Genomic DNA, 16,029 nt, shown 5'->3' with positions numbered 1-16,029 from the left:
ATCAGGTTTCCTTAGAGCAAATGTTCAGTTATTTTAAAATTCGGGGGGGGGGGGGGAATTCTCTCCCTTTCTAAAAGAGATTCAGTACAGAGGACAATAATGCAAATTTCCATCATTGCTCTTTCTCTGCCATCTGCCACAACCTTTCTAATGAAAAGATATCTCTGTCAATGCTAGGATTAACTCACAAAAGCTCTACTTAACACTGAGTCTGGTGATATTTTGTAGATGTTGTCCTTTGGACCCTTTTTAAAGCCATGTTTGTACTACTCATTTTAATCATTTTTGAAGCTGTTTTGCTTTTATGTTTTCCCATCAGCAAGCCAGTGAATTTTATTTTTGTGAGGTTACTAAGAATTATTTAATTGAGAGCTCTACTTGAACTGCAATGCTCAGAGGTCTTAGAAGAGAAGGCTCTGCCAGGTAGTATAGACATGGCTTCAACATCTATAGTGTGTGTGTGTGTTGTGTGTATGACAAGATCTTTTTAGTCTCAACTCTTCTTTTCTCCCTTTTTCTCTGATTATCTCTACAGATAGAAATCCATGTATCTAAGTATCTAACATAACTATTTCAGCTCTAACATATTTTTCAGTTTAGTCTTTATGACCCTCACTGTTCTTTGCCTCTTCTTTTGCATCACTATAGAACCATTTATGATGTGGATTCCACATTTTCTAGGTTTGACTTGATTGCTAATGGAGGAGCATCTCTCACTTTACACTTTGAGCGAGCCCCATTCATGAGCCAAGAGAGGACAGTGTGGCTGCCATGGAATAGTTTCTATGCCATGGATACACTTGCAATGAAGACTGAAGAGAACTCTATTCCTAGCTGTGACCTCAGTGGTTTTATCCGCCCTGACCCTGTTATAATTTCATCACCACTTTCCACTTTCTTCAGCGATGCTCCTGGTCGAAATCCCATTGTTCCAGAAACCCAGGTATCAAGTATGAATGTAAAAATATGTTACAAGCATTCTATTTTTCCTGTTAGTTCCCTATGGCAATCCTTTTTACAGGTCAAGTTTATATTTGGTAGGACTAGAATTGTTTTTTACATTAATTCTATTCAGAATCATACAAAGGCTAAAGTGGGGTGACATATTCAAAAACTCAGAGACCCTCTGTATCCAAGAATTCTTCACCATTCATGGCCTGAATTTTTTTTTGTTAAAATTCCAAAAAGCAGACCTTGATTTTGACTTTTTATAGAAAGGACACCATTTTACTACCCCACTGTATATCAGTAGCCAAGAATTTGGTATCTGCAGGTTGTCCTGGAAAACAAAACCCAGTAGATACCAAGGGCCCATTGTAGCAGGCACAATATGGATGCCTTGATTGTCCGTTGGGTCACTGGCTTGTTTCTCTCATGTGTTTATAGACATTTATTTGCCCTTCACATTAGATGTATACTTTGTAGGAACCCCAATATAAATGCAGCAATTGTTGCCACTGCCTAAAGTGTAAATCGGCTCTGTTTGGGGAAAAGCTTTCATTCTTTTGTCAAACTTCAAAAAGTGAAGCTGTAAAAGAAATACATGTCTAGACGTTCTTTGTGGATCATTTCTGACATTGCCTTTCTGTACAGAATTGGATACAAACCTGTTGGAGACTCAAGACATCATCACATCAATAAAGACAGACATGAGTATTACACATGTATCTTGTGGAGTTATTGAAGAAGCTTAGCACAATACATGTGTCAGACTTGTGTCTCATCTTTCTTCTGTCTTCCCAGTACTGGATTCCTGATTCATCGTTTGCTTGTTGTAGATATGAGTACATCAGTTAACTACCAGAATAATTAATAATTCTGTTTAATTCAACACATGGAGCCCCTGTACTAATTCTTTTTCCTGTTCATTTGCATACTGAATGTATTACGCTTCCTTTAGCTTTTTTTCTCATTGGCTGGAATTGTGTAGGTGGCTTACACTGGTGAAACTCCCAGTTACTTCAGTAAAAATACTTTAAAGGTCATTTTAGCAGGAGGTTCTTCCCTGGGCAGTTCCTCTAGATGTATCTCTTTACCTCCTGAGCACAGTTTCCTCCCTACATCCCAGTTCCCCTTGTGCATCCAGGAGCTAAGATACAGTTTTTGCCCTTGTCCAGATTGCTGCTGTTTCTCCTCTCCCAGGTTTTCAAGGGTAGATGATTGGCATTCCAAAGCCAATCATTGGCCAGGATGGCACAGAGTTGGGCCCAGAAGCCTCTAGCTGAGAAGAAGAAGGAGAAAATCTGTTGCTTTCCTGGTTGACCAATAAAACTATGCTGGTGAGGGGATATGCTCCGCCAGCTTGGATCCTTGCAATAGAGACTGGACATAATGATCTGTGTGTTTAAACTTCACAGCAATCACATGTAAGGAGGAGGGGTAATTTTAGCAGTAAAAGGGACACTCAAGTAGAGGAGACACACACACACCCATCACTCCATGGATTACCTCTTTGAAGCTTCTTCTACCCAGGCACATTTTTCTCAGTCAAGAACTTGAGAAGATAAGGAAAACAGATGAGGAGGATATTCCTCCACTCACCTGATCCCCTCTTATCTCAAAAACCCTGACTTTCTCCCCACTCCCCTGCTTTTGACCCACTAGTTGCAAAAACAAAAGGGTGAAACTGGAAATAATTTGTTTTTAGGTTTTTGTTTTTTTCATCTGAGCAAGGGTACATATGTTGATGAGGGGCCTTTTCAGCATCTCCATGGCTATTAGAATTATTATTCCATTCCCTTTGGGCTTCCCTGTTGGTTTATGTTGATTGTCAGTGGAAGTTGCACGTTCATATAATTACAGGCTCTTGCGGTCCTCTTGCACATAACTAGCAATAAAACCTGTGGTTCTTATTTATGCTTTAGTTAGCAGTGTGGGTTTCAAAAGAAATTATAACAGTGGTTGAAACGTTATTAATACAGATGTTATATCTTAAATTGTTCTGCCATGAGCAGGCCAGGCTAAAACTTCCCCGAAGCAAAAAACAAAAACAAAAACAAAACAAAACAAACCCACCAAAAAAACCTTTAATCCATAAATATAACCCATGAATTTAAGAATATGCTCCATAAAGTTCACAGTGAATGTATATTCTTGTTTCTCATTCAGGTTCTTCATGAAGAAATTGAAATCCCCGGTGCCAACATAAAACTCTGCTATCTAAGTTCCCGGACTGCTGGATACAAATCTTTGCTTAAGATCACCATGACACAGTCTCTTGTGCCTCTAAACTTAATTAAAGTTCACCTGATGGTAGCAGTGGAAGGCCATCTTTTTCAAAAGTCTTTCCAAGCATCTCCCAACTTGGCATACACTTTTATTTGGGACAAAACAGATGCCTATGGTCAGAAGGTTTATGGGCTCTCGGATGCTGTAGGTACGCCATCAAATTATACACATTTTGAGTTTCAACAACCAGTTAAAGTAGAAACTCAATGATAATTGTTAATAATAAAACTCAAGCCCTTAATACCAGCTTCCATCCATGACTCATCTTTTCCCTCTCCGTTCCAAGAGATTCGGCTGTGCTATAATCAGTGGATCAGGGATTGCTGGAAAAGCATAAGGAAAGAACTTTGGAGATGCAACACATGAAATGTGCCAGAAAAAAAAAATTCAAATGCATAGCCATATAGCAAATCAAAATGCCATTTCTAAGATGCATCATTATTTCATGTTAGTATCTAAATGTGGTGGGGTTGGAAAAAAAGAATGGTTATTCCCGCCTCCCCAAAAAACCCTGTAAATTTAACAACCTAATTCTGAATTGCAAAGATTTGGAGTGTCCAAAAATTATATTTGCAATTTCAAATCTCTTCTGTATAGAATTGCAGACACCCTGTATATCAGATCCTCAGTTAAGATTTGTTTGGAGTGTACTGCATCCATAAGAAATGAAAATTTAGAACAAATTCAGTTAATCATTTGCTTCTTGTTAGTGCTTCTTCTCACTGAATCATTAGTCTTGGTTATTCTTACTTTCTGAAACCTGTTTTCAACCAGCTAGCTAGAATTAGGCTATCCCCAATTCCCACAAATTCAGTGAACCACAGAGAATCATATACCCATATATCTGAAATTACAAATTTTTGTTGTGCATTTTACAGCAACAGCCACACTGTGCACTGGGCTGTTTATTCAGTCAGGAGGAGGGATGTAGCTATAGCTTCTCACCTTTACCATACAGATGGCCTGCAATGTGAACCTAGGCTTCTGTGTGAAGACCCAGTTTTGTTGTTTGCAGTGCTTTTGTGGAGAATTATGTGAACCAAGCTTCTGTGTTATTGGGCATTTTGCACAGATGGTTCACTTTATATTACAATGTAATGTAATGAATCTGTGTGGTAAAGATGAGGAGCTTTTGGGTGGATCTTTATCTATGTATTGCTTTAAATTTAACAGGGAATCAGGGCACAGTTTATTGTTTTATCACATTTGTATCTTTAGGATCTCTGGGAAGTGTAGGTGGAATTATCCCATTTTAATGGGACAGATGACACTTAGAAAAGGCCTAACTTCATTAGGCCATAACTGAGCTTCACAGCAAACTGTGTTGCACCCAGGTCTTTTTAGTCCTTGTTATATGTTCAAACATGCTAGGTTTCTGATTTTATTGTTAAGCAACCAAACACACAAAACATGCTATATGTATGCTAAAATGTAAAATACTCATTACAAGCCCAGCATTTTCCAGAATGTGTATCGTGCTTATACATGTTTGAGGAAGCTGGCATTGGCCATGGCTTCCTGCTGTGTGTAAGTGCAGTGGTAAACACATTTCCTAGCACATAATGTATGAAGACTTCTTCAGAATCCATTACCATTACAGTAACTAATAACTGGGTTCATATTAAAATTGGAGAAACAAAAGTCAATTTGGCAAAAGCTATCACTTGTAATTTCATATTTTCAAAGGTCTCTACATAATAGCACTCCTTTTCTGCAGATACCCTATTAACATATATTTAGTGCATCATTTAATATATTTCCATAGAGCTGTTCTCACCAATTTTTTCATGATCAAATAAATAAAAGATGGAAGCTAGATATTACATCTCACTATTGCTGAAAACATTCAACTAATTAAAAATAAAATTTTGACCGGCATCACAGCAGATTTTCCCACCCATTAGATCAGTCATTTCTCTTTGACTCCCAGATTCTCCTTCAGTACAAATGAACTAAGTTTCAGGGTCAAATGTAGTCAAATACAATCAGTCCTCCATATGCACATAGTCAACCATTCATAGCTTGAAAATATTCAGGGGAAAAATCCAAAAAGAAAATCTTTCTTTTATCGTTTTGTATATGGAATATCATTTTATTATGCCATTGTGTTTAATGGGAGCCGAGCATCCACAGATTTTGGTATCCATTGGAGGGTCCTGGAACTAAACCCCACTGGATAGCAAGGGCCCACTGTATCTGAATGTAATAATAGTGGACAACTTCATAGTGGACAACTATTTGTGTACACACATATATCTCTGCATCTGTTTTCAGTGTCTGTGGGATTTGAGTATGAGACCTGTCCCAGTCTAATTTTATGGGAAAAAAGGACTGCGTTGCTGCAAGGATTTGAACTTGACCCCTCAAAACTTGGGGGGTGGTCTTTGGATAAGCATCATGTGCTTAATATAAAAAGTGGTAAGTAAGTGATTTTCATTTCTGCTTCTGAATCTTTAGATGCAGACTCCATTGTCATGTGAACTCTAAGGCTTTCACGACCAACATCCATAGTTTTTTGTGGTTTTTTGGGCTATGCGGCCGTGTTCTGGAAGAATTTATTCTTAATATTTCACCAGCATCTGCAGCTGGCATCTTCTTTGAATAAACTCTTCCAGAACATGACCACATAGCCCAAAATCCACAAAAAATTGTCATGGTTACCCTCAAAACATCTGACAGCACCTGGTCTGCCATCTTACTGGTGTCACTTCCTACCATAGTTTCCTTTTCCGTAGCTAACCACCTGCTTGCTCATCAAGCAGAAAAACCAGGCTGGTTGATCAAAAGGATGCAAACAATTCATCCAGTTCTTCTGCATTTTGATTGCATGATTGGACAAAAATTCATTTTGAAAGTGTGCAAAATCTCTCAAGTGCCAACTGCAAAAAAAAAAAAAATCTCATTGTATCACAGAATAATAGTTACTATATTTTCTTTTGTTCACATGAGGAAGAAGCCTGTCATAGTTTACTTACCCATTTCAGTACCTTATGGTGACAGAGCATCACACTTCTGTATAAACAAGCAGGATATTCACTTCCCTGCTTCCTCTCTACTTTTCATGATAGTTTTTCTTCTTTTTAGAATGATGGAATTAATGTAGTTTTCTCTAAAAATAGTGCTTGGTAGTTTATGCAGGGACCTAATAGCAAAGATACTTTTTGCTCTTTATGGTGAAGGTGGCAGATCTACATCGTCTATACCCAAACAAAGTTTCACTTAGCATATGAAGATTGCTTGTAAAGGACATGTCTAAGCTGATGGCAAACCACATTTTAAATGCCAAAGGTTAGTCACTTACAGCATCCTTAGACTTACAGCCACATAGAAGGGAGTCAAAAAAGAAGACTGCATTCTAGCTGGCTAGACTGAATCAGGTAGGTCATGGTGCTGAACCTGAAAGACCTCAGCAGAGTGGCTGAGAACAGGGAGTCTTGGAGGTGTCTCATTCACAGGGTCACAGGTGAAGAGGATTTTTTTTCCTCTCTTCACATTCACAGTCATGGTACCATTGCTGTAATCACAAATGTCCCCAAATCCACCTTAAAATCTGGCCAGCTGCATTGAGTGTGCACTGTGGTGCTGGTGAGTGTGACACTGAAAAAAATGTGCATCGAATTTACTCCCATCTGCAAACAACAGTGGCTGAGGAGTTATAACAGGACCCCACAGAGCTCTTGATTCTGCTTTGTGCATCACCAGTCCCTGTTGAAAGGCAGCTGGACATATCATCCTCCAATGCCCTACTTGCCAGCACTGCAGAACTCTGTTCTTTGATGCAGCCGACTTGGTTTTAAGGTGAAAATAGAAAAGAGACCAACAGAGACCAACACACCCCATGTATTGCTAGATGGTCAACTACTGATTCTTTTTAAAAGCTCTAAGTGTTTGAGTCTGTATGAAAGCAGGCTTTCTTCAGGGGCATTCAACAAAATTCACAAGTGATCAACAACACTCTCCAAAGGACTGGTCCATTAAATATTAGCAATGCCTTATCAAAAGAAGAAACAATTGACTATCTAGCAGCACTTGGATCTTGTCTCCTTTCTATTTTCTGCTTATATACACATGCTTTTCTGTGCTGTTGTGAGCTGAAATAAAAATTGAAAGCAATGCTTGATCCCACACAGCCAGAAGATAGTGGCAATATGTCTCAGCAAAAGAGTGGTATTCTACAACTCCTTATTTATTGGTTATTTTATTTATTTATATTTGTATAATAATTTGTAAGACTATCTAAGACCAAGTCCTCACCAGATGCCTCACATAACAAGATGTTAAACAGTAGAGATTAAAAATCCAACACAGTGAAACAGTTACATAACAGCAACACCAAATTATTGAAACATAAATTAGGAATAATTCCATCTCTGTTCATTGTTAGGTATTTTGCACAAAGGCAGTGGAGAGAATCAGTTTCTAACTCAGCAGCCAGCTGTGATCACCAGCATCATGGGAAATGGTCGCCGAAGAAGTATCTCCTGCCCAAGTTGCAATGGGCTTGCTGAAGGAAACAAATTGCTGGCCCCTGTGGCACTTGCTGTAGGAATTGATGGAAGCCTTTTTGTTGGGGATTTTAACTACATCCGACGCATTTTTCCCTCTAGGAACGTCACCAGCATTTTGGAACTAAGGTAATTCCACTGCACTGCATACTGCTACAAATGTACCTGCTTTTTCTTTGTGGCTCCCTATATTGTTGATGTTTGCAGCTACCCACCATTACATCTTACTGTCTGAACAATGAATTCCTCAGATGAGGAAAGGATGCTTGACAAAGTCATCCTTAATCTGTCTTTTCCCTTACTAGAAAGTTTCCAATAGAAATTTAGTTACATTGTTTTCCAATGAACCACTCTGGAATCAGATGGGATCTTCCTCCAAACACAAAATGGATATTGATAATTCAATAAAGGTGTTAAACAATAATCCAGATTATTAAAGACGTGTGTGTGTTTTAGAAAAAAGTAGATAAGTAATAAAAGGTCATATAAGTATAGAAAAAGGAAGAGTTGTGAGGCAGAGGAATTAAAAATAAGGAGAGAGATACATAGATGTGGAGAGAGGGAGGAAGGGAGGGATGGAGTACTAGTATGAAGAAAAAGCAATAGAAAGATTAGGCCAAAAAAGATAAAGTTTCCAAGGGTTAAAGGAATGAAGTAAAGATGAGAGGAAAAAATAAGAGATGAGACAAGCGAAGGAAGGAAGGAAGGAAGGAAGGAAGGAAGGAAGGAAGGAAGGAACAATAAAAGAGAAAGGCAAGGAACATACTGCAAAGGTATCAGTGGTGTCTGGTATATGAATAATTTTACTAGTTATGTTTTATGTGTTTATCATTTGGAAGATAACATTAGTTTTTAAACGAAGAATCCTTACTTCTTTAGTGAAAATGTGTGCTAGATAAGGTGGCCTTCAGACTTCTGTCCAAAACTTTGGATTGCTGCTTACAATCGGAACACAAAATATTGACCCTGCTGAAACAATGATCTGATTCAGTGTAAAGCAGATTCCCATGCACTCAAATGAGGGTGGTACCTCAGCTCTCTCCTTTAAATTCTAAAATCCTGGCAGATTTTGGGAAAGTAGTAGAACAAGGTCTGTACTCCAAAAAGAAGTGCTGTTTTACAAAAATAAATAAATAAATGGTTTAATGTGACTTCTGTGGAAATAGGTGTGTTTATGGCCAGTGGGTTAGGCAGCACTGACAAGAAAATAAGCCCATATATTGGATGGTAGGTTTCTCAGTGGCTATTAGCCAGAGCTTGGAAAAGTTAATTTTTGGACATGGCCTATGCTGCTTGAGGGAAGCTGTAAAATTCCAGGAGAAAGTTGTTGCTGTCCTCATTGTGGGCTTCCTCGAAGTATCTGGCTTTATAAGAAACAGGATGCTGGACCAGAATAAAGCTATAAGAGCTTATCTTTTATCCTTATGGAAATAGTTGAAGGGGAAAGCTTTGCCCCCTGCCTCCACACACACACAAACGCACACACACACACAAAGACTACCTAAAGCTCAATGGCCAAATGATAGATAAAAGGTTAGTTATTGTAGGTGTGGTGTGTGGTTTATCATGTTATAGTCCATTTCTATTCCAGTTTGTTATCTGTAGCTGTATTTGTGCATGCCTGGACAGAAACTGGATTGTTTCTGATACAGTTTACCTGCATAGAATCAATAAAAAGAAAATCAAGAGCCATATGTGAATGTATTCCTGGTGTGTGTGTGTGTGTGAGAGAGAGAGAGAGAGAGAGAGAGGAGCTAGGACATTATAAGCATTAACTTTATGTGGTAGGATATTATATGAGACCTCTGCTGGTTCAGAGAATGAAGGTCAGAGGACAGAAAATATAGAAGCTCATTCTTCAAGATAGATGTCTGTCATGGAGTTACAAGCATTTCTTTGGATGACACAAACATCCATCAATTCTCTGTTTGCATGTATGCATCTGTTTCCCCTTACCTGAAGTAAACTTTATGAAGTAAACTACATAGAATTCTTCATTTTGTTAAATTTCACCTGATAGTGCTGAGATTTAATGTGATTAATGGGGGTGAATTTACAAAACACAGTATCTCATTGCTCTGTTACATGCAAGATGAATGGCTGTGCTGACAGTGGAATCTGCTAGGGACTAATGCAGACTCTAGGTGGGTGGTACTTGTGGTGCCATTGTTTGACTAAAAAGGATATTACCCCATTTAACTTTTGTCAGGTTTACACTGCACCAAACCTGCTGACAGATAGTTACCAACTCCTTTCACTGTCAAAATCAAAGATGGACAATTTTCCACCATACATTTTTTCAATGAGCTAGAAAGTTTCTTACCAAAAAAATGCCTTGAGGGACTATTTCTGCAGGGTCTAGTGCTTACAACCCCTTCAGTTGTGCTTCATCCCAAAATTAACCTAAGGCTAAAGATGAAAAGAGGTTCCCTTGCCCATCTCCTCTAGCAGAATAAGACAAAATGCTATGTTTCCTTTATGGTCTCTTCACCTAACCATTTTCTCTTTCTCCCCCACCCTCTTCTGTTTCCTTTCTGTAAAGAAATAAAGAATTTAAACATAGGTAAGACCACAATTCCTGTTATCATTTGCTATCGTTTGTTTGTTCTGTTGTGTTTGCCTTTTTTGTTTGGTGCGTCTTGTGTACTGTCCTGTTTTAAATGCATCAGATGCAGCAACATTCATGTGCTAATTGTGTGTTATGAATATGATAAGCATTAGCAATTATACAATGCAGTCAAAAAACCAACCAAATAAGTTCTGACAGCAATTAGGAATATATAATGGAATGCAAGCATAATGAACCCCAAGCTAACTTTTATATGAACATTTCTCCCACAGTCTGTAATTGGCCTAAATGGTTGAGGCAGACTACAGCAGTGCCTTTTGTAAAGGCTGGAGAAGGTTCAGAAAGGCACTAATGAACTGGAAATGGGTTGGAAACTCATTTCCAAGTCATTAATGAATGTTTCTGGATTCAGCCTCACCACCACCACCACCCCTTTAATACAATGTTATTAGTTGGTCAATCTGTTGGACAGATTGTATCCAACCACCAAATTCATTAGTAATGTTAAACAGACTTTAAATTCCTGTGCGAAGGGGGTTCATTCCTTCTCTGGTCAGTTTCTCTGTTCCCTCTTCAGATGAATCTACATTTTGTTCATCTACCCTGAGCATTGTAGACATTAGAAGGGAAGCACAGCAGAAGCATGAAACATTCCTGCATCCATTCACTGGCATCTTTGGCAATTCCCAGAGCTGCCGATCATCAGAAGTCAATTTGTTGCAAGATAAAATAATTTACAATTTGAATAAATAAGATGCAGCTTGGAAAACAGCAGAGGAGCTATCATATAGATCCAGTTTGACCAGGCTAACATATTGGCCCTATAATTCAAACTTGGCTCTTGAGATACTGTAAGCTTCTTTCTGCATTTGCTGAATATAATGAATAAAGCAACATGTTATCATTTATGACACTGAGCTGCTGAAACAAAGAGAGAGAGAGGAAGGGAATTCTAAATTGTTTGGATGGGATTTCTTTTCCATAATAGTGAAATGAGCGTGATAAAAGAATTCAGGATTCTATTAATGTTTGCACTTTGTGATCAAAAGGAGGCTACTTCTTTTTTCCCCCTCACTTCTTCTCTCACTCTTTTAAGCAGCCTGTTCGATTTGAGTAGATGGTGTTGTGCTATAATCATTTTGTTGCTCATAGCAAAGAAAAGCTGGTATTCGTGGCCCACAGGATTAAAATGTCTCTATTCAGTTTATTACTCTTGCCAGTTTTATGGGAAGAATGCATCACTACTGGCATAAATAGATGTAGCTGCAGGTTATTAATGTGCATAAGAATTAAAAAGTAGATAATAAATGGGTTTTTTTTAAAAAAATCACATCCATGTTCTGTTCTGAACAAAGATACAGATAATTTCCAGTTGACTGGGGGAAGGTGATTTCCTCACACTAGAAGTCCTTAGTAGGTAAACCAGCTTCAGCAGAATTAATTTTCCCCCACCTGGTTCTGCAGAATCATTTGTATGAATATCATCTTACAAGTATTTCTAGTTTTAGTCTATCATACCCTTCAACTGTCCCAGTTAGGCAGCAACAGTCCAAATTAATCCCTTGTCATAACACTTTTTCAGCTGCTTTTAAAATGTGCCAGTTTCACTCTCCTCCTCTCACTTTCTCTCTTTATCCTCAACCTATTTCAAGGGCCAGAGGATAAATGGACATAAATCAGACATTAGGAATGGGCGTACACACAAACCGATGACAGGAAATTTCAATCTCCCTGAGCACTCCATCTCAGACCTCATAACCATGGTCCTTGAACAAAACAACTACAAAAGTAGATTAGAAAGAGAAACAGCAGAATTGGAATTCATCCACAAACTACAGTCCCTCAGCAATGGATTGAACAAAGATAAGGGCATCCTGACTCACTACACTCATTTCAACACTATCTGACCACATCTTCAGGGGAGTGTCCTACACTCATCTATCCTCTCCATCTATAGGGTACTTCCGAAGCCAAACTGATCTTGCCTATTTATTTATTTATTTATTTACGGTATTTATACCCCACCCTTCAGCCCTAAAGGCTCTCAGAGCGGCTTACAATTATTATTTTAATTAGACGGTTCCCTGCCCTCAGGCTTACAATCTAAAAAACACGACACAAAAGGAGAAGGGAATGGTGGAGGGGAAGGGGATCAGGTCCAGAAGTTCTTCTCTCCCTCTGAGGCCTGGACCAAGGTAGATGGACTGAAGGGAGGGCTCTTCTTCTTAATTGAGGCCAGACCTGATGGAGTTGGGCTTATTCTTTCACTCCCTCCCAGGCTGGAAGATGACAGTTCCATACACATTGGCTAGTTCCCAGTGCCTTTGTTCACTAAGGACCATCATTAAAACTGGACTTGCCACTTCATTTCCATACACAAAGGATTTTGGATTTGAAAGGGCCACTTACAGACAACTTATCACTTTCTTTGTATGCAAACAAGTTCTCAGGTATGCAAAAAAATATTAGTGGGCACAGAGGCACAGATGCAAACAGCCTGATAAGTACTAATGGGTATGTGGTCCTTTGGTGGCCATGGAATATGAAAGGGGTGGCTCTGTGACGCCCCTGGCAGGGCTGGGTTGAGGACGCAGCAACCGCATGCCACACCCCCAACCCGGTGCAAATAGAAGCCATGAAACGGTGCTCCTATTTGCACTCTAGAAGGGGCATCATAAGGGCTGCTGCACAGCCTTATGATGCCCTCATGTGCAGCTCCGTTTGGACACTGCGCACGATGGACATCATCATGGCTCACGCTGTCTGAACGGGCACACCCCAAGATGGTGCCCAGGTGGCAGACTAGGGTTTCAGACCATGTAAACGCTCAGCCCTTACCTAGCCCTAGTCTGCGTACAGGCAGTGTATAAAGTGCCGGTCTGTATACCCCCTCAGTTTCACTGCTCACAGTACTATCTTCACATGCTTTGTAATGATACTAATAGTGATGATAAAAACACTCCATTTCCCAGCATTCTAACCTATCCTCCCAATATGTCAATATTTTAGCAAAACCAAGAGACAAACCTCTGAATGGGGTTGTGCAGATGAAGGGAAGGCATGCTTCGCAAGTTGGTTTACTAGTGCTGGGCTTTTCCCAGCTCCATCATCTCCCTTCCTTACTGTCCTATTCTGTACTGAAGAACATCTTTGCAAGAGAGCACTGTGTGCCTCTAGTGATCATATTGGTTATCGTCAGAGCAGCGTCAGTCAGCTCAATATCCATACTTAACTATAACAGGAGTCCAATGTGATAAGTTTGGAAGATGTGTCAGCCGTCATTGTGCATCATCCCAAATACATCATTGTCTGCCCCATGCCCCATGTTATCCAGCTATGACAATTCAAGCATTACAGGCAATATTTCCAGCAAAAGAGTCAATGAAGGATTTGATTTTTGACTTTTCTACATTTTCCTTCATATATATCCTCCCACAATCAGTGTCCAACTGCATAACTATTTTGTCCACAAGAATACCTAACTATACTTGTCTCGGCTTAACCGACTCATGGCATTTTTGTTGCTCTCAAAAAACATAGGAGTTTGACTCTTCATAGACCAATAAGTTTGTTTGTGAAGAAATAACTGGAGCTCTCACTTTCATTCTTTGTCCTGCTCACTTTTAAAGCCTCCATTGGCTTTTGAAGAAGTTTGCTCCATATCACCCTGGGGGGCATCTGCAGAGATCTTATTTAAAATACTCATTATATCTGCCTGTTGTAAGTCAGGCATGTTTGTGCAGGAGCTTCTCCATTTAGTCTAGTTGCCTATTTGAATAGCTGAGGCTGACATTTCTAAATTTGCAGGTGGCTCACTGGCTCTGTACCTCCAACAGCTGTCAAGACAGATTTATTAGAAATAAGGTAATATCTCAAGACATCAACTGACCCTACAAGATAAGGGGAAAGACTTCAGCAGAACAATAGCTTAGCTCCTTGTCAGATACAGGGACTCATTGCTGTTTTAGATAGACTAGAGTCTTTCATAACTTATATTTTTATTCACTTATTTAAAATATTTTCAGGCTGGCTTTGGAAGCAAACTCTCTTTATAACTTAAACTTTAAAACAATAAAATGCAAAATACAATTAATTACATCATTGGCATAAAGCACTGGAGCACCAGTAAAATCTCTAGGTTAGAAAATGGAGTGTGAATAATGAGTATTCCTCCAACTCAGCCCTCATTAGCATGGACAATGGGATTGTCTCATTTCTCAAAACTTCCCTGATTAGCTTTTCAAAAGCCTGGTCTGTTGCCCCTATCTATAATATTGACTGATTCCATGTCAACAAGAATAAAGGGATCCTTTGACCAGCATCGGCAGATTTTCCCTATTAAAGGAAAGGAGCACCCAGGAATAGTAGTAATCCAAAAACCATGGCTGCAGTAGGCAAAGCTGCTTTGTTCTTTGGCTAAATCATGTCATTGGACCTGATGTTGATTGCCTTTCTCCTGCATCTCAGATCTCCAATTTTGTAAATCAGATATTATATCTCCAAAAATCTCATAACTTAGTCAACCAGTATTTTGTTCTTTTATACCAAGGAAGGGGAACATGTAGCCCTTGCTATATTATTACACCGCAACTCCCAGCATTCCTCGCTATTTATTATATTGGTTAGGACGGATGGGAATTGTACTCTGGAAACCCTAGAGAAAATGTTTGCTTTTTAATCATATTTAAACAGTCTTCATTTCCATTGTATTTCAGTTCTTAGTGATTCTGATGGTTGCAGCTCAATGATTTTCAGTCTTTACTATCAACCTACACAGTTAAATGTTCTGTAATGCTGGGCTGGTAAATAGATAAACAGATATTTTAGATTTAGATTATTTTAAATATAAACAGATCTTTTAAATTGTCAAGAAAAAGAGGTCTCCAGAACACGGGTGGCTAATCATGTGATTGTCCACCCTATCCAGCATAGCCAGTGGTAAAGAATGCTGGGAGTTGCAATGCAACAACATCTGGATAGTCATGTGGTTCTTATCTTTGGCCCAGAAAGGTTAAAGACAGTCTGTTTGCAGTGGTGGCAAGTGATAATTAACAGTGGCAAGGACAGGGGGATGTTTTTGTTTTGTTTCTTTGTTTTGAGATCATGAGTGTATTTGATATGAAGACCCCCCTCCAAAAAAAATAGACTTGCCTCAAGCCATAAGGTATTATATGCTTGACAGCTACAATCATTCTGTAGGTGCACCATAGCTGTGGAAGCACAAATAAATTGCCTGTACTACTTCACAGTTAGTACAGAATGCTAATCCAGCAAGGGAAATTGCATTATTCACTTGTTTCTCAGCAAAGAATTAAAAAAAAAAAGGACAGGAAAGGTCAGTATAGATGTTTTCTTTTGTTTTTAATCTTCTCTTAGAGGGTGAGCAGAGGCCCAAAGAACACTGTGTTAGATATAAATGGATTACCAGCACCTTCTCTCCAGCACTGTAATGCAGACCCCTTTAAGAAGCACTGCTGTGCTTCCTCAAAGAAAGAGTGGGGTAACAAAAAGTCTGTTGATAATGCCAGTGCTGAGGCTGGGTGCTGACGCCATCTGTAAACTGTGAGGAAGACATGAGGAGAAATAAGCCAAAGGCATTTGATGTAAAATAGCTGACTGCAACAGTTCCTGCTTCCAAATTGGAGTACAGCAGCAACTCTGCTTCATTTCTGTTTTTATTGCATAACACAGAATTGTTGAATGAGTTTTTTGTGTATGGTGAAACAT

General features: G+C 39.1%; 1 protein-coding gene across 7 annotated transcripts in view; it reads left to right on the top strand.

Annotated features, from left to right (window-relative positions):
* Positions 1-16,029, top strand: part of TENM2 (teneurin transmembrane protein 2) — a 1,152,237-nt gene that overhangs the window by 1,083,175 nt on the left and 53,033 nt on the right. For 5 of the 7 annotated variants that reach the window (XM_089531991.1, XM_089531984.1, XM_089531966.1 and 2 more), the window contains 5 exons: positions 682-943; positions 3,109-3,376; positions 5,503-5,646; positions 7,613-7,862; positions 10,276-10,296. In XM_089531991.1, coding sequence (XP_089388117.1) covers positions 682-943; positions 3,109-3,376; positions 5,503-5,646; positions 7,613-7,862; positions 10,276-10,296 — 945 coding nt within the window. The remainder of the gene's footprint in view (positions 1-681; positions 944-3,108; positions 3,377-5,502; positions 5,647-7,612; positions 7,863-10,275; positions 10,297-16,029) is intronic. The other 2 variants (XM_089531975.1, XM_089531956.1) reach the window with 1 other exon arrangement.

The sequence above is a fragment of the Sceloporus occidentalis genome, unplaced genomic scaffold (assembly GCF_023333645.1).
Source record: "Sceloporus occidentalis isolate IW3139 unplaced genomic scaffold, rSceOcc1.0.p SCAF_1, whole genome shotgun sequence".
Taxonomy (NCBI): domain Eukaryota; kingdom Metazoa; phylum Chordata; class Lepidosauria; order Squamata; family Phrynosomatidae; genus Sceloporus; species Sceloporus occidentalis.
Note: the sequence above shows the minus strand (reverse complement) of the source record. Positions and strands in the feature narration are given on the sequence as shown.